Source organism: Anarhichas minor, unplaced genomic scaffold, assembly GCF_050575085.1.
Source record: "Anarhichas minor isolate MPS153535 unplaced genomic scaffold, ASM5057508v1 ptg000025l, whole genome shotgun sequence".
NCBI lineage: Eukaryota > Metazoa > Chordata > Actinopteri > Perciformes > Anarhichadidae > Anarhichas > Anarhichas minor.
Window position 1 is genome coordinate 12,147,452 of NW_027466471.1, and position 19,670 is coordinate 12,167,121.

A 19,670-nucleotide genomic window follows, 5' to 3' on the forward strand; every position below is an offset into this window, starting at 1 on the left:
GCTGGAGGCCAGAGCCCCTGCGCTGTTGCGGTGGTGATCCCCATGGCTGTGGCTCCGGTGGGGCCCGTTACAGTCATCGCCAAAACAGCATTCCATCTTGGCTCCCGAGCCGACGCCATGAGCCTTGTCGCAGAAAGCCTTGTAGGTGCACGACTTCATCACGGTGTCTGGAAAGAGAGCGAGACAGAGCGAGGGATGTGTGAGGCCGGCAGACGCTCACAGTTTAGTTGCTCTGAAGAGATTGAAGACTGACCACTTGTGTTAATTTGGTACGACGCTGTGACCACGGTGAACTCCCTACCACACTCTTCTGCTCTTAACGCACACACACGCACACACACACACACACACATAAACAAACAGGAGAAGACAGAGTATCGACAGAAGAAAAAATAGGCCATGTATCTGCAAAGCATTCAACAGTTCATAATACTGGTTCCTTGTGGGTTTTAATACTGATTTTAACCCACTTCTTTGTCAATGGATGTGCACTACTGTAAGCTTTACTGACTTCTTTAAACTGCTTCTACACACATGCAGTTGGTTGTAAGCGTTACGCCGACCCCTAGTGATGCTTTATTTTACCAAATCATACTTGCCTTGCAAGTTTTCCTGGTTGTGTGTTTGTATGTGTGTGTGCGTGTGTTTGTTTACTCACTGGGTCCTGTGATGGTGGAGCAGGCATCAGCATACTGAGGGCAGGAGGCGGAGCCGTGTCTGTTGCAGTCGTCCTCATTGGACGCCACGCATGTGTGACATTTGAGGGCGTGGCCTTTGCAGACAGAACAGGAGAGACCACCTGACTTGAGACTAAGCATGTATGTTCACAGGTGGGCGAAAGCATGCAGACACACATGCTTTCGCCACAGGCACACTCACTTGCAGGTACAGTTAGTGGAGGCTGTCAGTCCCTTCCTCAAATTCGTGACAGGGATACATTTGCACACAATGAAAGCTGCTGTATGTCACAACAACCTGTTGCATTGCACTAGTAGTGTGTATAGATTGTTCCACCATGCCACGACATGAACATCGTTCGAGCCTCGCAGGTTTAAATCTGTGATAGATTGGTATGGTATGGAAAATGTCCCAAATTGTGCAGACCTCAAGCTAAAACTGCTTTGCTGCTGCGTAAATCAACAATCTTCAACCAGTATCTGCTTTTTGGAACCACAAATCCTGGATCCCCTGGGTCACGGTGCTTCGGTAAACTCTCAGCAATTAGTCTGCCTGCTGTTAACTAACTAAATCTTTCCCCAATACTGAAACCCCAAAATCCAATGTTGGCATCAGTGTTGTAAAAACTTACTGTGGCATGCCAGAGAGATGAGCAGCAGCAGGGCCAGAGGAGTCTTCATGGCAGCTGGCCGCTTGTCACTGTGTCTTCTAGAGTCCAGAGAAAGAGAGGATGAGCTGAGAGGAGTCTCTGATGGAGGGAACACTGAGGGGTTGAGGTGGAGGAGGAGAATTGAGGGGGTTTAGGCACAGGAAGGTGTCTGAGGGCATTACGGTCTTATCTCTGTAATCTCCATCTATGCTGCACAGCCAGCAGCCTGTGTTAATGGACTTAACCGAGCAAGCTATAACAGGGTGACACAGTTACAGGTCAGTAAGGATTTTGAGTTTATTTCTTTGAGTGTTGATTCTACAACACTGCTTTTGTAACTACAGACAGTTTTCAAATAGTGAATGCAGAACGCAGTCTCTCACATCACTGCCTCAGCTGGGACGTGTAGGAGTGCGTTTGTTTGTGTTTGAATGTGTGTGTGTGTGCTGAAGCTAAAGTTGAGGCCATGACACACACACTGATAACATCCCACTGACACACACACACACTGTGAGAATGTATACTTTTCTGCTTTGAGTCTGTGGTAAAGGTAATAATGAAAACTGCTTAAGCACAAGTAAAAGAAAACATTAACAACTTGTAGTAGAACAAATTATATTTATGTTTATTCAGGCAAATGTACACACTGTTAGTCCTCAAAGTGTCAACACAAGTGTGAGATCCTCATTTCTAATGTACAAACAATAATCAAAGAAAGGGGCTAAAGTGACAAAACAATACTTTGTAAAGCACAGACAAACCAGCTGAGTAACGAGATGCAACATGAAATTAGAATGGCATGAAACATGAAACATGAAACTGTGGCTGATACCCGATACCTGATACCCAGTTACTAAATCACAGCCTCCTAAGTCATAGCTACACAACTAGTTTGACTGGTGTGTTTAGAAAACAATCTGCATTCTGAGAAATACGAAGCTATGAAAATAATCATGCAAAGAAACAGATTTATCTGCTGAATAATTGGTGCAGTGCTGTAAATACAGGCATGAGAGGTCACATTTTCATCACACATGAGCAACAGACAGAAACCTCGTACAAAGCTCTTTAACACTCTAGTTCTCTTGGTTGGAGGTACATGTGATCAGTGGACACTCTGTGACACAGTGAGGATTTAAGAAGAAAATAATTGTTGACATATTGCAGTGCTTGCTTTCCTTATAATAGATTCAAATATATTTAACCAAAATATAGAGTCACTATGCTTTAATGTTTTCCAGTTGTTCTGGTTTCTCTTCAGCATAAAGTTGTGTCTTTACTGACTTCAGACAAGACAATTCCACTAAGTTATATAATTACAGTAAAGTCTATGATTGTCCAGTTATCATACTTGTGACTGATACACTTTCCGCAGCTACTTGAATTGTCCAGAATCCAGATAAAGCAAATGCTTTGAATTATTTGCAGCGTTAGTTTTACTGACATGTGGTCCAAACGCAGTCTGGTTTCAATGTCTCTCCTGAACAAACCAAGGCCTCTGAGCTCTACTGTGTTTCCTCAAACAATCCTTAATCCTTTCCTACAGTTCTTGTGCAGCCCTGACTTTGACCCTGACCTCGTTCTGCCCCACACAATACCCCTGAGCTTTGCTCTTTCGTAGTAAAATCCTTGTTCACTTTATAAAAAAATACATTTCATGGATCGTTGCATTATTACAAAACAATCCTTGTCAAAGCGAAATATACTGTATGCCTAAATGTAACTCTTAAACAACCCCCGCCTGCATGATGTCCTCCCAGGAGTTGCTGGAAATTTAGCCGTTAAGCTGCTGGGAATTTAAATTGAGTCACAAGAAGTTTGTTGCTCACTGGCATGAAGGGCGAAAGCACAAGAGGTCCAGATGCCTCATACTGGGCAAAAATACAAACAAAACAACGTGACCACATACACATAACAGAGTCCCAACTACAACAATTATTAGCATGTAGAGAACCTTTTTGATTCAGGTCACATGTAGTGCAATTTTAGTATACATGAAGTTACTTTAGACATCTGTATAGAAGCAGTCTCTGTGATGCAGGGCTGGCAGATGGCTGGGGGCATGCACAGGGCGTCGCTGTTAGGCATGACCGGAGGGACGCTAGTTGGCTGATCACAGGGAGTGTCTCTCAGTCTATTCTTCCCATTTTGGCAATCAGCTCATCACAGATCTTAGTGAGTTCCTCCATCTCTTGATTCTATGACAACACAACAAAGGATGCATATGTACATTTAATACATCTCTCTATGCTATAGTGTACAAATACGGTAAATATGTTCTATTGGGGCTTTCATGTAAAAAGTTTCATGTAGAATCAGCGTGCAGAAAGATGAGGATGACTGTTACCTTCTGCTGCAGAGCTTGTTCCAGAGACTCGTTCTTCATCTGATCCTTCCTCAAACTGGCGGTCATCGCCATGTTCTCTGAGCTCGCCTTTGCGCGCACCTGAGCAATATCCTCATTGGCCCTGAGAGATGCGTGGGATGAGGGAAATTAACATGATCTCAAATCTGTAAAGCTTTTGATTTGTTATAACTGACTTGACAGGAAAATTAGACTTCATTTCAATCTCTACATACTTGTCTAGTTTCTCCTCAGCATGGAGTTTAAGTGTCTGGTATCTCTGCTCCTCCTGCTTGACTCTGGCCAGATACTCCTGAGCACACTTCTTCAGCACCTCCTCATTCTGTACGAGGAAAAGAAACAACAAGCACAGCGTTATTGCTGCTCTAATCCAGCTGCGAGTCAACTGGGGGGGGGGTCAAGATTTTGGGGTTAACTTCTTCAATCGAGGGGTTTAATTCTGCGGCAGCTGTTGAGTAAGAGAATGTAGTTGTTGAGTTGAGGGCCAGGTTTATCTAGTGACCGTCAATGTAAACCCCAGCTGCTCTCACCTCTAGGCGACCACTGCCCTAATCAGAGGGAAACCTTCCAACCTTATTCTGATCGTAATCCTTTTAGAGCCCTCCAATTTGTGCTACTATCGGCTGATCACCTCAGCACTTGAAACCGACACTTTCCTTGAGCAGTTATCTGGACATGAACTTATGACCGCTTACTTTCTTAAAGCCCTCCAGGGTGCTCTTCATGGTTTCATAACGCCGAAACACGTCAGAGAGAGAGCGCTCCACGGAGTTCAGGTCTGCCAGAGCGGCTTCCTTCTCCATCGTCACAGTGTGCAAAGCCTTCTGGGAACTCTGGTTGTTGCGCTGCTCGTCCTCTGAGAAGAGCGAAGAAGAAGACATTATTGCGGAGTATTTATGGTATTATGTCTGGTAACGGCATGAAACATTGCAGTTAAACAGGGATACATTCACAAACAAAGGGAAAGGACTTGAGTGAAACATAATTTTTTTAAATTGTTGCTTTGTCGCTCCCAATACAAGAGAATGTGGATGAAAGTTACTGCACATAACTCAGTAAAACAGGAGACTCACAGTACAAGATGACACAAATCACACAGTGGCACTAAACTCATTAGAGACACCATTGAAATAAACGGTTACATGGAAAATAGATGTCTGCTCTGCAGCCCTGACCACACAATTTTAAATAGATTGTATTCTAACATTTCTACTCACCGATCATCTGAGCGATTGTCTTCTCATATTCTGCAACAATCTTCCTGTAATAAGACAAAACACACACAAGCCTTACTCAACCTTACGACAGGCTGTAGACAGAATGTTTCGATCTATCAAAACCTCACGTGACCACCATCAAAATCAATCAGTGACGGCTGAGTAAAAAGCATGAAGCAACAGATTGTCTCACCTCATCTCGCTGACTTCTTGTCTGCTGTCCTCGTACTTTTTCTTCCAGTTGTTGGCTACCGCCTCTTTAGTGATGATCTGAAAAGAGACGCCTCCTGTGAGCAGAACTGTGCATGTAAAGAAAACAAACACACGGATGTCATATGTCATGTTGGATGAGTGTACCTCCTCTCTAATGAGGGTGAGAACGGCATGTTTTTCTGCCTCACTGATGCAGATGGAGTCCAGGACCTGACTTCCTGTTTTCTGCATTTCACTTCCCGCTGGCTTGTTCTTCAGTTTGCATGGGTCTTCAAACTGCTGAAGGCAGAAGAAAATCAGTGTTATCGAACATCCAATAGTCTAATGGCGGGAAAGCCCACCCAAACTTTAAGAATATACAGAGTATTCATGACAAAAGCACATGTAGAATTCAACAATACTACCATAACACCATGCCTTTTACACTAAAACAAATTCCCCTTTTCATCCAGTTTTTCTCATCATTAGTTTGGTGTTATTTATTGTCTTCAAATATTTCCTTTTATAAGTATAAAATGCACAAACCCATTGTACTGTAGGTGCTAAGAAAAGCCAATGCAAATGTCATGTTATTAGCTACAGTTTGTATCATCAATTAGTTCGAATGATCAACTAATGAGAGAAACAAACAAAAAGGAACATTTATGCAAATTATGACTCATCATCATCTCTCAAACTTCTCACGTTCTCATTTTTCACCCTCTTGCCTTTCAATCAGTGTTCTTACAAATCTCAATCCTTTCTCCTTCTTCTCCCGTCTCTCTCCTCTCTCATTATGTCCTTCCCTGGATTATGACTGAATGATAATCTAAATCCATCTGTCACCTGAGTACATGAACACGGTGGCAGACACTAAGTACCTCCTGCTGTCGTACAGCACAGTGCGGCCATCATATCAGACTGGTGATCATACTGCAGCTTTAGATAATAATAATAATAATAATAACACAAAACTATTTATATTTCAGTCACAACACACTCTACCTGCACAATGTTTCATTTACTGAGTAAATATCACCAAATTCAACAGTGACATGTAATGCTGGGACACATCCAGACTTGTCAAAGCTGTTTTTCTGCTGCAACTGATGGAACAGTTTAGTTTAACCAAAGCGCTGTCTCTAGTTTGACGAAGAAAAGAGCGCTTCATCTCCATCTAGTGGTCACTGGTTCACACTGTAGTTGCATTTCTTGCTTAGATGACAAATGTCACAGATATGCGAGTACCACTATGGAAAACAGATAGGCTGTATATGGGCCTGACGCAGCACATATAGGGGAGAGGACATGAATGACTTATTGTAGTATTTATTTACCACTGAGCAGCAGTCTGAGTCCTCAGGTTTTGATGTCACATGGCAGTCTTGAACAGGAAGAAAGTGATACTCATGTTAATAAGAATGAAGGTTCAGAGATGCTGTGGCCGATAATGTAATATGGTTCATCATCATGGTCAACAGGTGGCAGTACATGAGAAGTATTACAACAGTTCTCCAGTTGTATTTCTCACTATAAATATCACTCGATAACCACGTGCTCATAGACACTGCTGATTAATGATGTACGATCTGCAAAAAGTATTCCCATGACTTGCAAAACACAATATAATCTTTTCAATGTGTAGTTTTACTTAAGTCTTGCGTTAAAATAAACTCACTTAAATCACTTAAGTGAGAACAAACAATGAGCTTAAATGACTAGTTAAGACATCAACAGAAGTGTCAAGGCACTCATGCAAATATCAGCTCAGTACATCTTTGTCTTTGGACAATGCTGGAAAAATACTAATGCTCATAATAAAAAATAACAAACATCACGCCCCGTTTAGAAACAACGAAACCTCAAGCTACTGCACGTGATGCAGTTACGCACCATCTGTAACAGTGCGGCCCGCTCAGATCAGACCGCTCAGAAACTAAAGCTGAGTCACAAGCAGCCTGAAGGCACCTGTGTGATCGTACAATCTGACCGATCACACCAAAACAACAGACAAACCGTACTGTTGCTCTGAACAACTGGACTGTGCTCGTTAAACATTAATGTTGTGTGTAACTGTTGGGCAAAGATGAACCTTCTCACGGTCCGGTATTGATACAGCGAAGCTAAAGAATGCTGTCTAAACTTTAACTTCCAGTTATCTGATCTCTGTAGAGATCTAACTGTTAATGAGCTGTTCACTACTGTTTCGGTGAAGCACCGTAACCGGGTGGCACAACATTCAAATCAATCTTCATTGATTACTCACCGCTTTGGTCCTTGTCTGGTTTGACACTGGTACTGTTCGCCAGCTTCTCCTCGTCTGTGGCGTGGTCTCCATGATGGTCCTCCTTTAACAGATAATCAGATAATCAGCCACGCTGACTGTATGAAGCTGTTCTAGAGCCAATACTACGACACGATACAGGACATACATTATCAGTTCTCACCTGTCCGCTGAAGTCCTTTTGCATCGGCTCGGTCTGCTTCACTTTACAGGAGTTCCTGTGAATGAAAGTCAATAACTACATCAGCGTCAACACTATCTTGATCATAAATCTGCATGTGTGTAAAAAGAAGCAGGAGAGACAGAAAGCCTTACAGCCAGACCTCGTTGCTCTGCTCTGTGTGTGCGCTGAGTTTGCATGATCTGCCTTAAGTGCTGAATTAAGCAGAACAAAAAGCAGATTAATGAAAGAGATTGTTGCCAAATTGAAATGAGAGCAAGAGCAGTTGTTCAGAGCGCTAGAGGGAATTATGGGGTTTCCACTAACACTCTCTCTCCTCTACTTTCTAAAGCTACTCCAACTGTTCACCTTCAGTTTGTGATTGAAGGAAAATTGAGGTCAGATGTGCCTGGACCTGGACTTGTTTCAAGAACAAGGACTGAGGTTACAAACACACAGTTATACAGTACTTACAACAGAACACAGAGGAAATGGACCTGCTCAGCAGTCCTGATGCCACACAGAGAGAAGGGAGACAGAATGACAGGTTCGAAGGAAAGACAGGAGAGGACGGGACAGGGGTTAAACACAAGGGGAGTGCAGGGTTATTATAGTTAGGTAAATTAAAAAAAGACTAAAAGTACACAGGTCACAGTAAGTACTATGATAAGAGCTTTGAACTAAAAATCAAGTATTTCCTGCTTGTCCTTTGATATTTTATATTGGCAAGATATTTGTGAAGAGATAATGAAAGTATTGGGAACAAAAGTTGATTGTTTATTATCTGATTGATTATTATCTGGGAAAAATTGTGAACAAACTTGTCACTAAGGATGAACATCTGAAATATTTGTGGCTGCAAAGAAAGATAGCCATCACACGGAAATGACAGCAGGCAAACCCTCCAACAAAAGACAAATGGGCTACAAGTATCAATACAATAAACTGCATCGAGACATTGACCTTTATCAAGCTGTGATATGGACAATATGTAATGTAATGGAAATGTACTATACTGTACACAGTATATTGGCCTATAAGATGCAACCCATTACATATGTAATTCAAGAGCCTGTTTCTGTATTTAGTATTATGTTGTCCGTGTCAAACCACTCATTTACTTTGAAAATAAAAATAATCTTTGTGCACATTGAAAAATTACCAAACAAGCAACGGTTCTTCTAACAACATGTGGTCAGTAGTTAATTGCTGTATTTATCACAAAAAGTCAATAATTACAATTGTGTTGTTTTTTGGGTCGTGATTCTTCTTTAAAAGGAAACTGAACAGAAAAACACCACAAGAGGGCGTTGTTTGACTCTTTACCATTCAAAGAACATTTTCTGTCCACAAGCAAAGAATAGTTGTTAAAAATACTTCATCCAGCTATGAACACTGAAAATCTGCCTCTGTGGAATAATGCAAGCAAATCAAAAACAAATCATCCTGAAAACTGAACTAAAAAAGTGAAATTCTAAAATAAAATGATAACTAAAAGTAAAACATTTAAAACGATAATAACGCTGGTGAGGAATGGTTTGGCCGTGCAGGAGACAAACAACATCTGAAGATGCACAACAGGCCGACACAGTCGGTCGTAACGGGAACACTTTGATTCCTTCAGGTTCCTTGTGCACAATAGCGAGCATTCATTAATGTCCCCTGCGGCCATAAAAGAGAGAGCGCTGTTTGTTCAGCTTGAAAATAAATCTGTGAGTCATATTAGTTCAGTTTCAGCCACTGACGGATTGCTGAAGAGGTCTTTGTGTACTTCTGTGTTTTACTCACGTGATACTTGTGCCGTTGGTCTCACAGGTCAGTTTTGTGCTTTGTGTGTTGGAGTTCATGTTGCCATTAAGCAAGTCGGGATCCACACAAATGTCATGACTGGAGATCAAGTTCGAGTCCGGGCTGGAGTCAGACGTCACCGGAGCCTGGTCGTCCACCTCGGAAGGATCTGGTTTGTTCAGCGGGGAAAGGAAGGACAACGATGGGGGCCGGAGGGCTTGAGGCTGGGGCAGAGGGCTGGATGGCGAGAGGCCCCCTCCAGGACCGGGATAGCTGCTGAGGGTCAGGTTGAGGTTCTGGTCCAAACCAAAGCTGCGGTCGTTTGGTGAGGAGCCGGTGAGGTTGTTCAGGGAATCAACCTCTCGGGATGAAACTGGGCCCACATCCTGGTTGGAGTTCTTGTCCAGAAAGTGGTTTGTGACATCAGGAAGAACTGTGAAAACAGAAGAGATGTGAGTTTGTAACTAAGTTTATATAGAACCTTTCAAGGGCAGGTCACAAATAAAAGAAATGAGACAACAGACACATAATAGAGACTTATAAAAACAGTCTGAAGCGAGGAATAACCAACAGAGCCTGATCAGAGACCTGCTGGTGACATAGGACTGCAGTAGATCTAGGCTGGTGCCTCACACTGAAGAGCTATGAGAGTGAGCAACATCGGTGTCACATAGAACCTTTTAGAGGACACAATGGGCCTGAGTTTTGCAATGTTTTTCAGTTTGAAACATCCAGAATGAATGAAACACTTAAGGAGTCGGTGCCTTGTCCATAATTACGCCTCGGTTTCGGATGAAAAATATGACGGAAAATAGCTGCCTGCTGTGGCCGTAAATGGCACTATTATCTGCACAGCAGTGATGGGAGATACCTTTGAAATGACTTATTATCCGTCCAAAGGGAAGTTTATACCAAGCAAACAGAAAAGGACCCAGGACAGAACCTTGGGGCTCACCACAATACTGAGTTTCAGAGGGAGGCAACTGAGAAGCACTTGTCAGAAAGTCAGAAGGAGATCCACAGCAGGGCAGACCCAGTGACAAGCAGATCTCAATCCTTACTTCAACATCCCCATCCTGTGGCTACTTATTGATTGTATCTGTCATTCAGGGATTTAAACTTGAATTGATGGCTTTCTTCTTCTCCTGTTAGAACACTTAAAATGGCGACTGGCTTCCTCTCAGAGCACTTCACATCCTGTGTCCTCACACATCCCGTTAACAGCGAGCTAACGACCACAGCAGCAGGCTGGTCTCTGTTGAGTCACTCTGCTGCTGAAGCACGGGACAAACACACCCACTCACACTGTAAAGCTCACACAGAATGATACAACTAGAGAGACTCTCCTATATTCTTCTGTAATCCTTCTCAACTTGCTCAAAACGTGGATGAAGTCGTTGTGGTTTCACTTTCGAGCAGGTAACAGCTTCTCACACCTTTGTCATGACTGAAGTCTAGAGTGTTATTACATCATACATTGGATTGATGCAAGTTTATGTAAGCTTCTGCTCAAAATCTGGGTACTTTCAGACACACACACACACACCCTTTGGAGAAAGGGAACAGATGTAGCGGAACCACACCCAGTCATGCAGAGTACACACCACCACGTGGCCTAGCAACAAAGACAACATCAGGCTTTATTACACAGCTCTACGAAAAAGAGGAAAACCAGACAGAGAAGTGAGAGAGAGAGAAGCGGTCTACGGGTTCAGCTATGTCCTGGTTCAACAGCACAGTTTAATTGTAGCCTGTGGTTGTTATTATTAACAGTGAGGGTTTCCCCCTGAGACGTTACAGTCTAATTATACTCAACCGGAATATCGATTACTCCACACAGTCAATCTTTTATTTATGAAACCAACACATGTTTAGTACAGAGCATGTGACTGGTTTAGCATTGAAAGGAGACTGTTATTGTCTGCAAACCAGACTCATTAATAATCACATTAATCTCCCTGTTATTCCCATATGCTGAGGTTAAAACGTGTCTGAGTCCAACTTCATCACGTACAGTAGCTGTCAAATTCAGTCACTTTAATGACAACGGAGAAGCAGCGGTCACAAAAAAACATCAGTGAAATAAAAGCATCGCTTTGAGCAGAGAAGATGCACCCCACATGATCTATTACCATGGTAACGTGTGGGTGAAAGCAGGGCAGTGGAGGGGGGGGGGGGGGGGGGGGGGGATTAATCTGCTGCTCATCAATCAACCGAATACGTAGAGTGTGTCTGACAGGATGGTTACATTTAATTTAATTTACATTTAACGTCCCCCAAAAAAACAACCCTAACCTGAATCTTAAAGCCAAATATCTCAAATACTGCACAACTAAAACTATCTCCACGATCAGGTACGACTAAAGGTAGAACATAGTTTGTGATTTGCATGAACCAGCCCTTGAACACACCTTTGTGCCTTAAAGCTATCTGCTTAAAGCAATCTGCTGGATTGGACTTTTGGACATTGTGACACCAGTGTCGGGTGTGATTACAGCTCGGCTGCTCTTTTCAGCCTAATGTTAGATTACTCTGTTAAGTCTAAACACGAGCAGCGATACGAGTACTTTGCCGAAATGAAACACATTATAGACTTATTTGATCAGAGAATAAACAAACAATGTCAATCTTCAGTACTCGGTAGATGTGGATCGTCTGTGGTGCAGACACATTTCAGTTGGTACCAAAAGGTATTGAGGCTTGAAACCAAGCCTATAGCCTGAGAATATATATCCAAAGCAATCGTTTAGGTGTGACAGAGTTTGACCAGTAAGAGCCCCGGGTCACGGAGCCGTCTCACCTGTGTGGTTGGAGTTGTCCAGTTGGCTCAGCAGCTTCACAACACCTGGAGACTCTGCGTCAGGAGTCCCAAAGGTCCCCTCCGAGTCTGAACTGAGGAGAGACAAGAAGACCTTAAAACACCATCCACAAGGAAAGAAAAATACAACAAATCTCCTGTTCGAAATAGAAAATGTGCTGTAACTGACAAATATGATCCATAAAACAAAATGAAGTCTTCTCATGAAGCATGTGATAAAACAAGTCATGTCTGGTTTAAAGCTACATATAGAACAGTCTACTGTCTTTGAGAACAATGAGGCATTGAAAATGTTGATCAGTCTGAATAACGACATATAAATGCTACTAAAGGACATATAACAGTGAAAGTCTGGATTGTGTGTTGCAGTTTTAAATTCTTTCTCACAAATAAGCATATATTCAAATATCAATCTTCTGTTTTCTTAAAGTGACAGTGAGAGTTCAAAGCAGCTAAACATAAACAAGCTGCTTTGATTTTAAAGGAAGTCGGAGGAAGGTAGAGGAAGTGAAGTCCTACAAGGCCACCTGCATCCTTTGCCTCTCAACAAGGACACACTGTGTCCCACACGACTCATTCACACAAACACACACACACACACACACACACACACACACACACAGTTTTTGGTCTGCTGTGTCAGCTGCCTAGACACCCAGCCTAAATTTATGCCCAAACTGTGGAGAGACAAAAAGGAAGGGAGAGACAGGGAGTGAGAGTTAATGTGGTTTTGTGTGTGTGTGAGTGTGTGTGTGTGTGTACCCGTTCCCAGCCGCTTCAACACACATCAAAACGTCTGCACTCTAATGAAAAACAGCACGAGAAGGAACAAAGCTCTCAGTGCCAAAACACAACCACACTCCATCTCTGATACCAGTTCACACAAACACATTCACGCACGCTGGAGCCAGAGCTAATCCTAATATACATACCCACCCACCCCCCACCCTGCACACACACACACACACACACACACACACACACACACACACACACACACACACACTCACACACTGAATCACGTCCCTGGATGGTTACTTAGAAACTAGCGATGGACAGAAAAAGAAATCAAAAGCTTTGGAAACTGTGGCTTTTCCCCCATCCCCCAACATTCAGCAACTGTTCCCCAACTGCCAAACAGCCATCACACATAAACACACGTATAAAAACAAGCCTTGGACACAGTCATATCCTCCGGTTTAGTGCCTCATAAAGAAACAGGATGGTACACACAAAGCAGAGGCTGACAAACAAAAATGGAGTAACTGTATTTTGACTAAGAATCTGCTTTTAGCCAATGACAGCATGACCAAGACACTGGGATGCACAGCATTATACAACCACATCAGTGTGTGTGTGTGTGTGTGTTGCTCTCTTTGTGTGTATATATCCACCACCTGTCAGTGTGACTCAGGGGAATCTGCAGTCATCGCACAAGAACACAATCAATCTAGTGCTGTTTATTAAAGCAAATACAGAGAATCACCCATTCCTTTACAGATATTCTCTGTTTCTATTTCTTACACTGACCCAATAATCTCTCTCTCTCTCTCTCTCTCTCTCTCTCACACACATATACACAAATGCTGTGGCCTAGCCTCTCTTACTTGTCCTCTCCGTCATCCCTGGATCTGGGCTGCCCCTCGTCCCCAGCACCCCCAGTCACCGTTGACCATGTCCATTTGGCCCACTGGACCGGAGACAACCAGGACATCCCTGCAGCACGTTGAGTCTTTGAACCTGCTGCCACCTCCAAGATTAAATAGCAAAACTTCCTCTTCCTCTGGGCTCGTTTCGATTGTGGCTGCTGTCAGACAGATTCAAAGATCTTCCACAGTCCTTTCTACTTCGAAAAGGAGCCGTGGACCTGTCTTCTTTCCTCTCTCCCACCTAACGTCAGCTTCTGTCCGTCTTGCTTTCTCTTGCTCACTTCCTCCTCTTGCTTAACCGCTCTGCTTTCTCATCCTGCCCTTCTGCGCTGTTGACGCTCATGAGGGGGAAACGTGTCTCACGCTGCTGCTGCTGCTGCTGTTGCTGCTCTGCTCTCCACTGCACTGACTCACACATTACAGATTACTGGAGCATCAGTAGTCACTCCTCTCTCCCCTCCCCTCACCCTCTCCCTCTCTATCTGGGTGGCCGATCAGCTGCTTAACAGACGTCGGCTCGCCCTGCTCCTGTGTGTTTGCTAACTCGCTCACTTGCTCTCAGGAGTTTGCCTCCCCCTCTCCCTGATTCTTTAAGGGTTTGCCGATCGTGAGGGGAGAGGGGGGGGGGGGGGGGGGGGGCAATGCTTCCTGTTTTAAGAGGCAAAGAAGCGTCTGGTTACTCTGGGACATTTGTGTCCTTAACAAAGAGGAGATGAAAAGAGAACAGGGGAGGCAATGATGAGGCTGACAGTATCATTTTAAAGATGTAGGAGGAGATGAGATTGGACCGGATATAAAGCTCATCCAGAACTCATAACATCACAATATTCTATCTTAAAATAAAGCCCATCTCACTGAGATTACACCCTCACTAAACTATAATAGTAAAATGCAGTAACGCCCTAACTATCTACTGACATCTTGATGTGTTCGGCCTGCCCACAAAGAGTTAAAAAAGGTAATTTGAGTTGTTAATGTTTTGTTTACTTGTTGTTTACCTCCCTCGATACATAAAGGGACAGAGTTGAATAGAATGTTTTACAAAGACTAAGAGTGTACTTTGTATAAGCACTATAATCTAAACAAACAGAGAAAATCTGAACTGGAAATGTAGCCGATTATTCCATGATGTGTGAGCAAACCCACAGAAGATGTGTTGTTCAGTGAAAACATCCAGGCCAGACAGAACACAAATCAATACGGCAAACCTAGATTCAACAGTAGCGCTGCCACGACCCATCTGACTGGCTGCTCACACACTTTCACACACACACACACACACACACACACACACACACACACACACACACACACACACACACACACACACACACACACACACACACACACACACACACACACACACACACACACACACACACACACACGTGCCTCTGAGGCGGTTCATAGGTGGCTTATATAACTCTAAGTACAGGCTTTCACATTTATACATTTCTCTCTCACACACACATCTAGGCCAGATGAGACGAGCTCTTTGAGAAAACACGAACCATGACTAATGTAATAAGGGAGGCCGGTTCAGCCCCTGTGAAGAAGGTGAGCGGGGAAAGAAAAGATGCATTTCTTGCTATTTGCACTTTTAGGTTCCTTTTCCTGCTGTTTAAAGACAGGAGCTCTGCCACTGATGACACTGAGCTGGTCCACAGAGACACGCGGGCGGATAGATGAGCACAAACACACTCAGGAATAATTTTCACACACCGGTGAACGCGGAGAAAGACGCTCTGTTCAATCTGTGATTGCTGGACTGAACAATTGGAGCAAATTAGAGGCATGGCAGAAAAAAAGCATTCATTAAATATGAGGAGTGAGAGTCGGAGACATAACAAGTGAGTTTTTGGGCAGGACTGAAATGTGAAATTCATTCCCGACATTGAATGAATTCCTGAAATTGTCTTGTTGTTTCCTTATCTGTGCGTCTGTACGGCTGAGAAGACAAACCCGTCCGTCTTGCTGTGGACATGATCTGCCTGGAAGCTAACAAACCCCCTCAAGCAGTAAGAGACGTCCTGTGTTCACTCTGCTAAGCTGTAAACATGCCTCTGGACGAAAGGCGGGGCGATAATTCAACTTTGTCTTTCTTTGTATTGTGATGAAATCATATATTGAGATATTATAATACACAATTATGTCCTGTAAATTGATAAAAACAAGCACATACTAACTTGTTCTGCTCCTGGGAACACGCTAGCGTAGTTAAATCAAACTATGTCTTGATCTGATTCCTCTGCATGTAAACATAGTCAGCATGGCTGAGAATATTGTTTTCTATGGTTTCATTTGAAACTGTTATTTTGCAACCATAATAGTAATAAAATAATATAGGAAATATAAGAAAATACTAAGTACCTTTCATTCACAGAGGAGAATCCAAAAATAGGCTTTACCATTTGTTCATTTCATATAGACTGTTTATTCATTGAATTACCAGAAGACATGCTCTATCTCAATGTATATCGTTATGGAGAACTTATTAAATGATCTATAGATAGAAGATTTTGGCCATGTTTTCCAGCCCTGCTCCGGACATTAACACGCAGGAAACACAGGTATTTAAGAGAGGGGCAACATGCAGAAGTGGACGGTGTTAACAGCTCTGACTCTATTCCCGGCCGAGACACGAACCACAGACGGAGAAGAAGGAACACAGAGAGAGAGCTCCTATGTAATACCTTGAAACCACAAATAGCACACAGCGAAACAGAGGCAAACCCACACGTACAGTACACCCTGTATGCCAACTAGAGAGCTGCCATCTTAGCACACAGGAGTGGACATTTTACACCACACGGCGAACGAACACCGGCTGTTACGTTTGTTTGCCGTCAGTAAATCCAGCAAGAATGCACGTCCTCAATCATCAATTACATTTTGACTGATAGCAGCATGTGTGGTTATGAGCTAAGAATACATCAGCGAGGATAAACACGTCTGTGAGCCACAACAGAGGTGATGTGATATACTGGATGAGATAACTATGTGTGTGTGTGTGTGTGTGTGTGTGTGTGTGTGTGTGTGTGTGCACAGAGAGGGAATTAGAGAAGCTTCTCGACTATCACAGACTGTTCATCTCTTTCCTCTCAACCCCCTGGATGACGACAGAAGGTCACCAATCGGACATTTCGTACAGCATCGTAGAGCATCACCAGGTCAACAGTTCTCCTGACCAACTATTCATAATATCTTAAAAACGAACAAGTGGATTTACATTGAATTTGCTGTGATTATTTTTAGACATACTAATGGATATAGAAGACACTTGTCCTCCCCAGGAGGATGAGCCATTTAGATTTTTAACATCATCACAATCTCCTTCTCTCTTTTACATTTTTTTATACCCAGAACTGCTAAAAGTAAGAGAGATCTCAGCATGTTGTCTGTCAAACATTTTCATATTGGTTTCAATTACAAGTCACATTCAAAGAAATGTAGCAAGCACTGTTTTCAAGTATTTGGACTTTACCTTGAACATTTACATTGCACACATGTCAAAGAGCAAACCTGCAATGTGAACATGTCGGTGTAAGTGTTTTAAAGGTATAAGTGCTCCTGATCATGTGTCTTAAATCAAAGTGCTGTAAGGTTAGCATTAACTATCCCAGTTACACCGGCTGTTGGAGATTTTGTAAAAACACACCTCTGAATACAACACAGATCAGAGCCTTGATCCTCTCTGACTAAATATAATATCATTTTAATCTTCCTCTTTGAAAGCTTTAATCTATGAATTAGACCTTAAACCTACAAGATCAGTGTTTTGGGGTCTTTATTTTATGAGTCAGACATCTGCACTGAAGGAAAAGCAGCAATAAAATACTTCATAATATTTCATGAAGAAACTTCTAATTATCTCAAACAAACTTCTTCAAACTAATGTATTCGTGTGCAGCAGAGGATACAGCTGAGACACAGACCCTAGAAGCTTAGAGGTTGAGCCACTATTGTTTGGTTTCAATAGAAGGCGGCACAGAAGATATTTATAAAAACAGGAAGTTGTTCTAAAGTTCCGGCGCAGGCTCTGTTGAGACTTCACAGTCTGCCATAAACCTACGGCCATGTGACGTGAATGTGAATGTGTATTTGAGGATACAAGAAGAGGCGTGAGTACACAGCATATGTGTGTACAATATGTCAACTATTGTGTTTATCAGTAAGTTTTCATGTAAGACATAAACACTAGTGCATATGTAAAAAAAAAATATATATATATATCTTTCCTGGCATGGACAGACAGATGAACTGTCTGTCTCTCTGTCTGTCTGTCCATCGAATGACTCACCACATAAACAGAATGATATCATATTTATTGGCTGGGTCTGTGATATGGCTCCATCTAGTGGTCAGTATTGGACTCTCACCCAGAATCCTCACTTCAAAAACAACTAAATGACATTAAAAAAATGCAGCACTCCCCCCCCCCAGGATACAATGCCAGGATTAAGGAGCCAAGAACACAGAAGGAGCTAAAGGGAAGAACAGGTGTGGGAGAGAAAGCGAGGGAGATACAGAACAGGTCTGAAGTCACATTTGGGAGCTTAAACAGAGATGATAGGATCTCTGACTGTGTGTTACACTCTGAAAACTTCAACACCACACACACACACAGAGAGAGAGAGAAAAGGTAGCTCACTGCTGATGATATTAACTTCATATCTTTTGTTGATTTTTATATTTTAACGCAGCGTTAGGACACAGCAGTGTCAGAGAGATAAAATATAAAGAGAGACACAGATGCTCAAAAAGGTCTTTGATATGCTCCTCAGAAGCACGGCCCTTTTTACATTCCTCATAGCTCTGCATATTTAATAGAGAACACTCAATTAGCTGCAATCGGAGCGGAGAAGCAGCATGGGGTGAACAGTTAGACTGAATGGAGCTGAAGCCCTCACGGTGCCACGGTGCACCAGAATATCCTAACTGATAGAGGCAGGATGAAACAAAAGAGGACAAAGAATGGAGAACGAGGTTGAAAGAGAGGTGGGGTTCACCCGGGAGGAGTCACGGAGACACCGACTGAGCTATTGTTTCGGACTACAACAATGACTCCGGAGCACACAATTCCCAGACAATAGTGCGTGTACATTGTACACACATGCACGCACAGAGCACGGAGAGAACACACCCCCTACTGCTCTACTTTATGTTTCCATTCATCTTCATTTGCCTGTTAAATGTATTTCAACTAACTTCCCTTTAAAATGCCATAAGGTTATAATAAGTATTCCTTGCAGCGTAGTATCGATAACAATATTGCGTAAGTGAGGCATTAACTTCAACATTATTTAGTAGTTTCACTTTTATTCTGGTAGTCAGCATGAGCTTCTGCATAATTGATCTTCACATTTTGTGCCCGTCTTCATGTATTCACAATGAGTGTTTCTCTAAAAAGTAAAAGTTGGCCTGAATTCATACCCCTGCAGTGGGAAAGGAGCTCCAAATGCAGGTCAGACTGTTCCCACATGAGGGACTGTCTGGATGTTCAGGATGTTTTTAAGAACAGGAAGTCCACTGTAGAGCCGAGACTGCGCCAGTTAGGATAAAACAAATGATTAAGCCGACTAAAATTAGACCGGAAGCTGAAAGAAACTAGAGATCCCAAGGCAGTTTTCCCACAGGGAGCAACCCAACCCCACCTATACTCTAACGAAAAAACACTGACTACAGTATGCTCGCGTGATCAGAGAGATTCAAGAATAAAACAAATAACAATGAGCATTGCTTTCACATGGCTTTGTCCCTCTGAGCTCTCACGTCCTTGCCACTCGCCATCTCCAAAACAACATCTGCCTCAGAGCATGACGGCTTCTTATATTAACAACCGCAAAGGATGAGAGGAGAAACGGGAAGAG

At 42.8% G+C, this 19,670-nt stretch overlaps 1 protein-coding gene across 2 annotated transcripts; it reads right to left on the minus strand.

Moving 5' to 3' along the window:
• Positions 1–1,925: 1,925 nt before the first annotated feature.
• LOC142957297 (transforming acidic coiled-coil-containing protein 1-like) lies at positions 1,926–14,214 on the minus strand. Of its 2 annotated transcripts, none has more exons than XM_076099013.1 (13): positions 13,759–14,214; positions 12,134–12,225; positions 9,334–9,766; positions 7,549–7,603; positions 7,368–7,449; positions 6,439–6,485; positions 5,267–5,398; positions 5,103–5,179; positions 4,910–4,953; positions 4,388–4,548; positions 3,908–4,014; positions 3,675–3,795; positions 1,926–3,525 (listed from the first exon to the last, which is right to left on the minus strand). In XM_076099013.1, exons 1-13 carry the CDS (start codon positions 13,863–13,865, stop codon positions 3,457–3,459), a joined length of 1,527 nt encoding a protein of 508 aa, XP_075955128.1. In that variant the 5' UTR covers positions 13,866–14,214; the 3' UTR covers positions 1,926–3,456. The 2 variants fall into 2 exon arrangements, with proteins under 2 accessions (XP_075955128.1, XP_075955127.1); XM_076099012.1 differs by having other exon boundaries at positions 5,267–5,401; positions 13,759–14,213.
• Between the last annotated feature and the right edge of the window lie 5,456 nt (positions 14,215–19,670).

Excerpts from the sequence above, each read along its gene's own strand:
- LOC142957297 (XM_076099012.1), bottom strand. The coding sequence starts at position 13,865 with ATGTCCTGGTTGTCTCCGGTCCAGTGGGCCAAATGGACATGGTCAACG. Across the intron at positions 5,402-6,438 it reads ACTCAGACTGCTGCTCAGTG|CAGTTTGAAGACCCATGCAA; the intron begins GTAAATAAATAC and ends TTCTGCCTTCAG. Across the intron at positions 5,180-5,266 it reads TCACCCTCATTAGAGAGGAG|ATCATCACTAAAGAGGCGGT; the intron begins GTACACTCATCC and ends GTCTCTTTTCAG.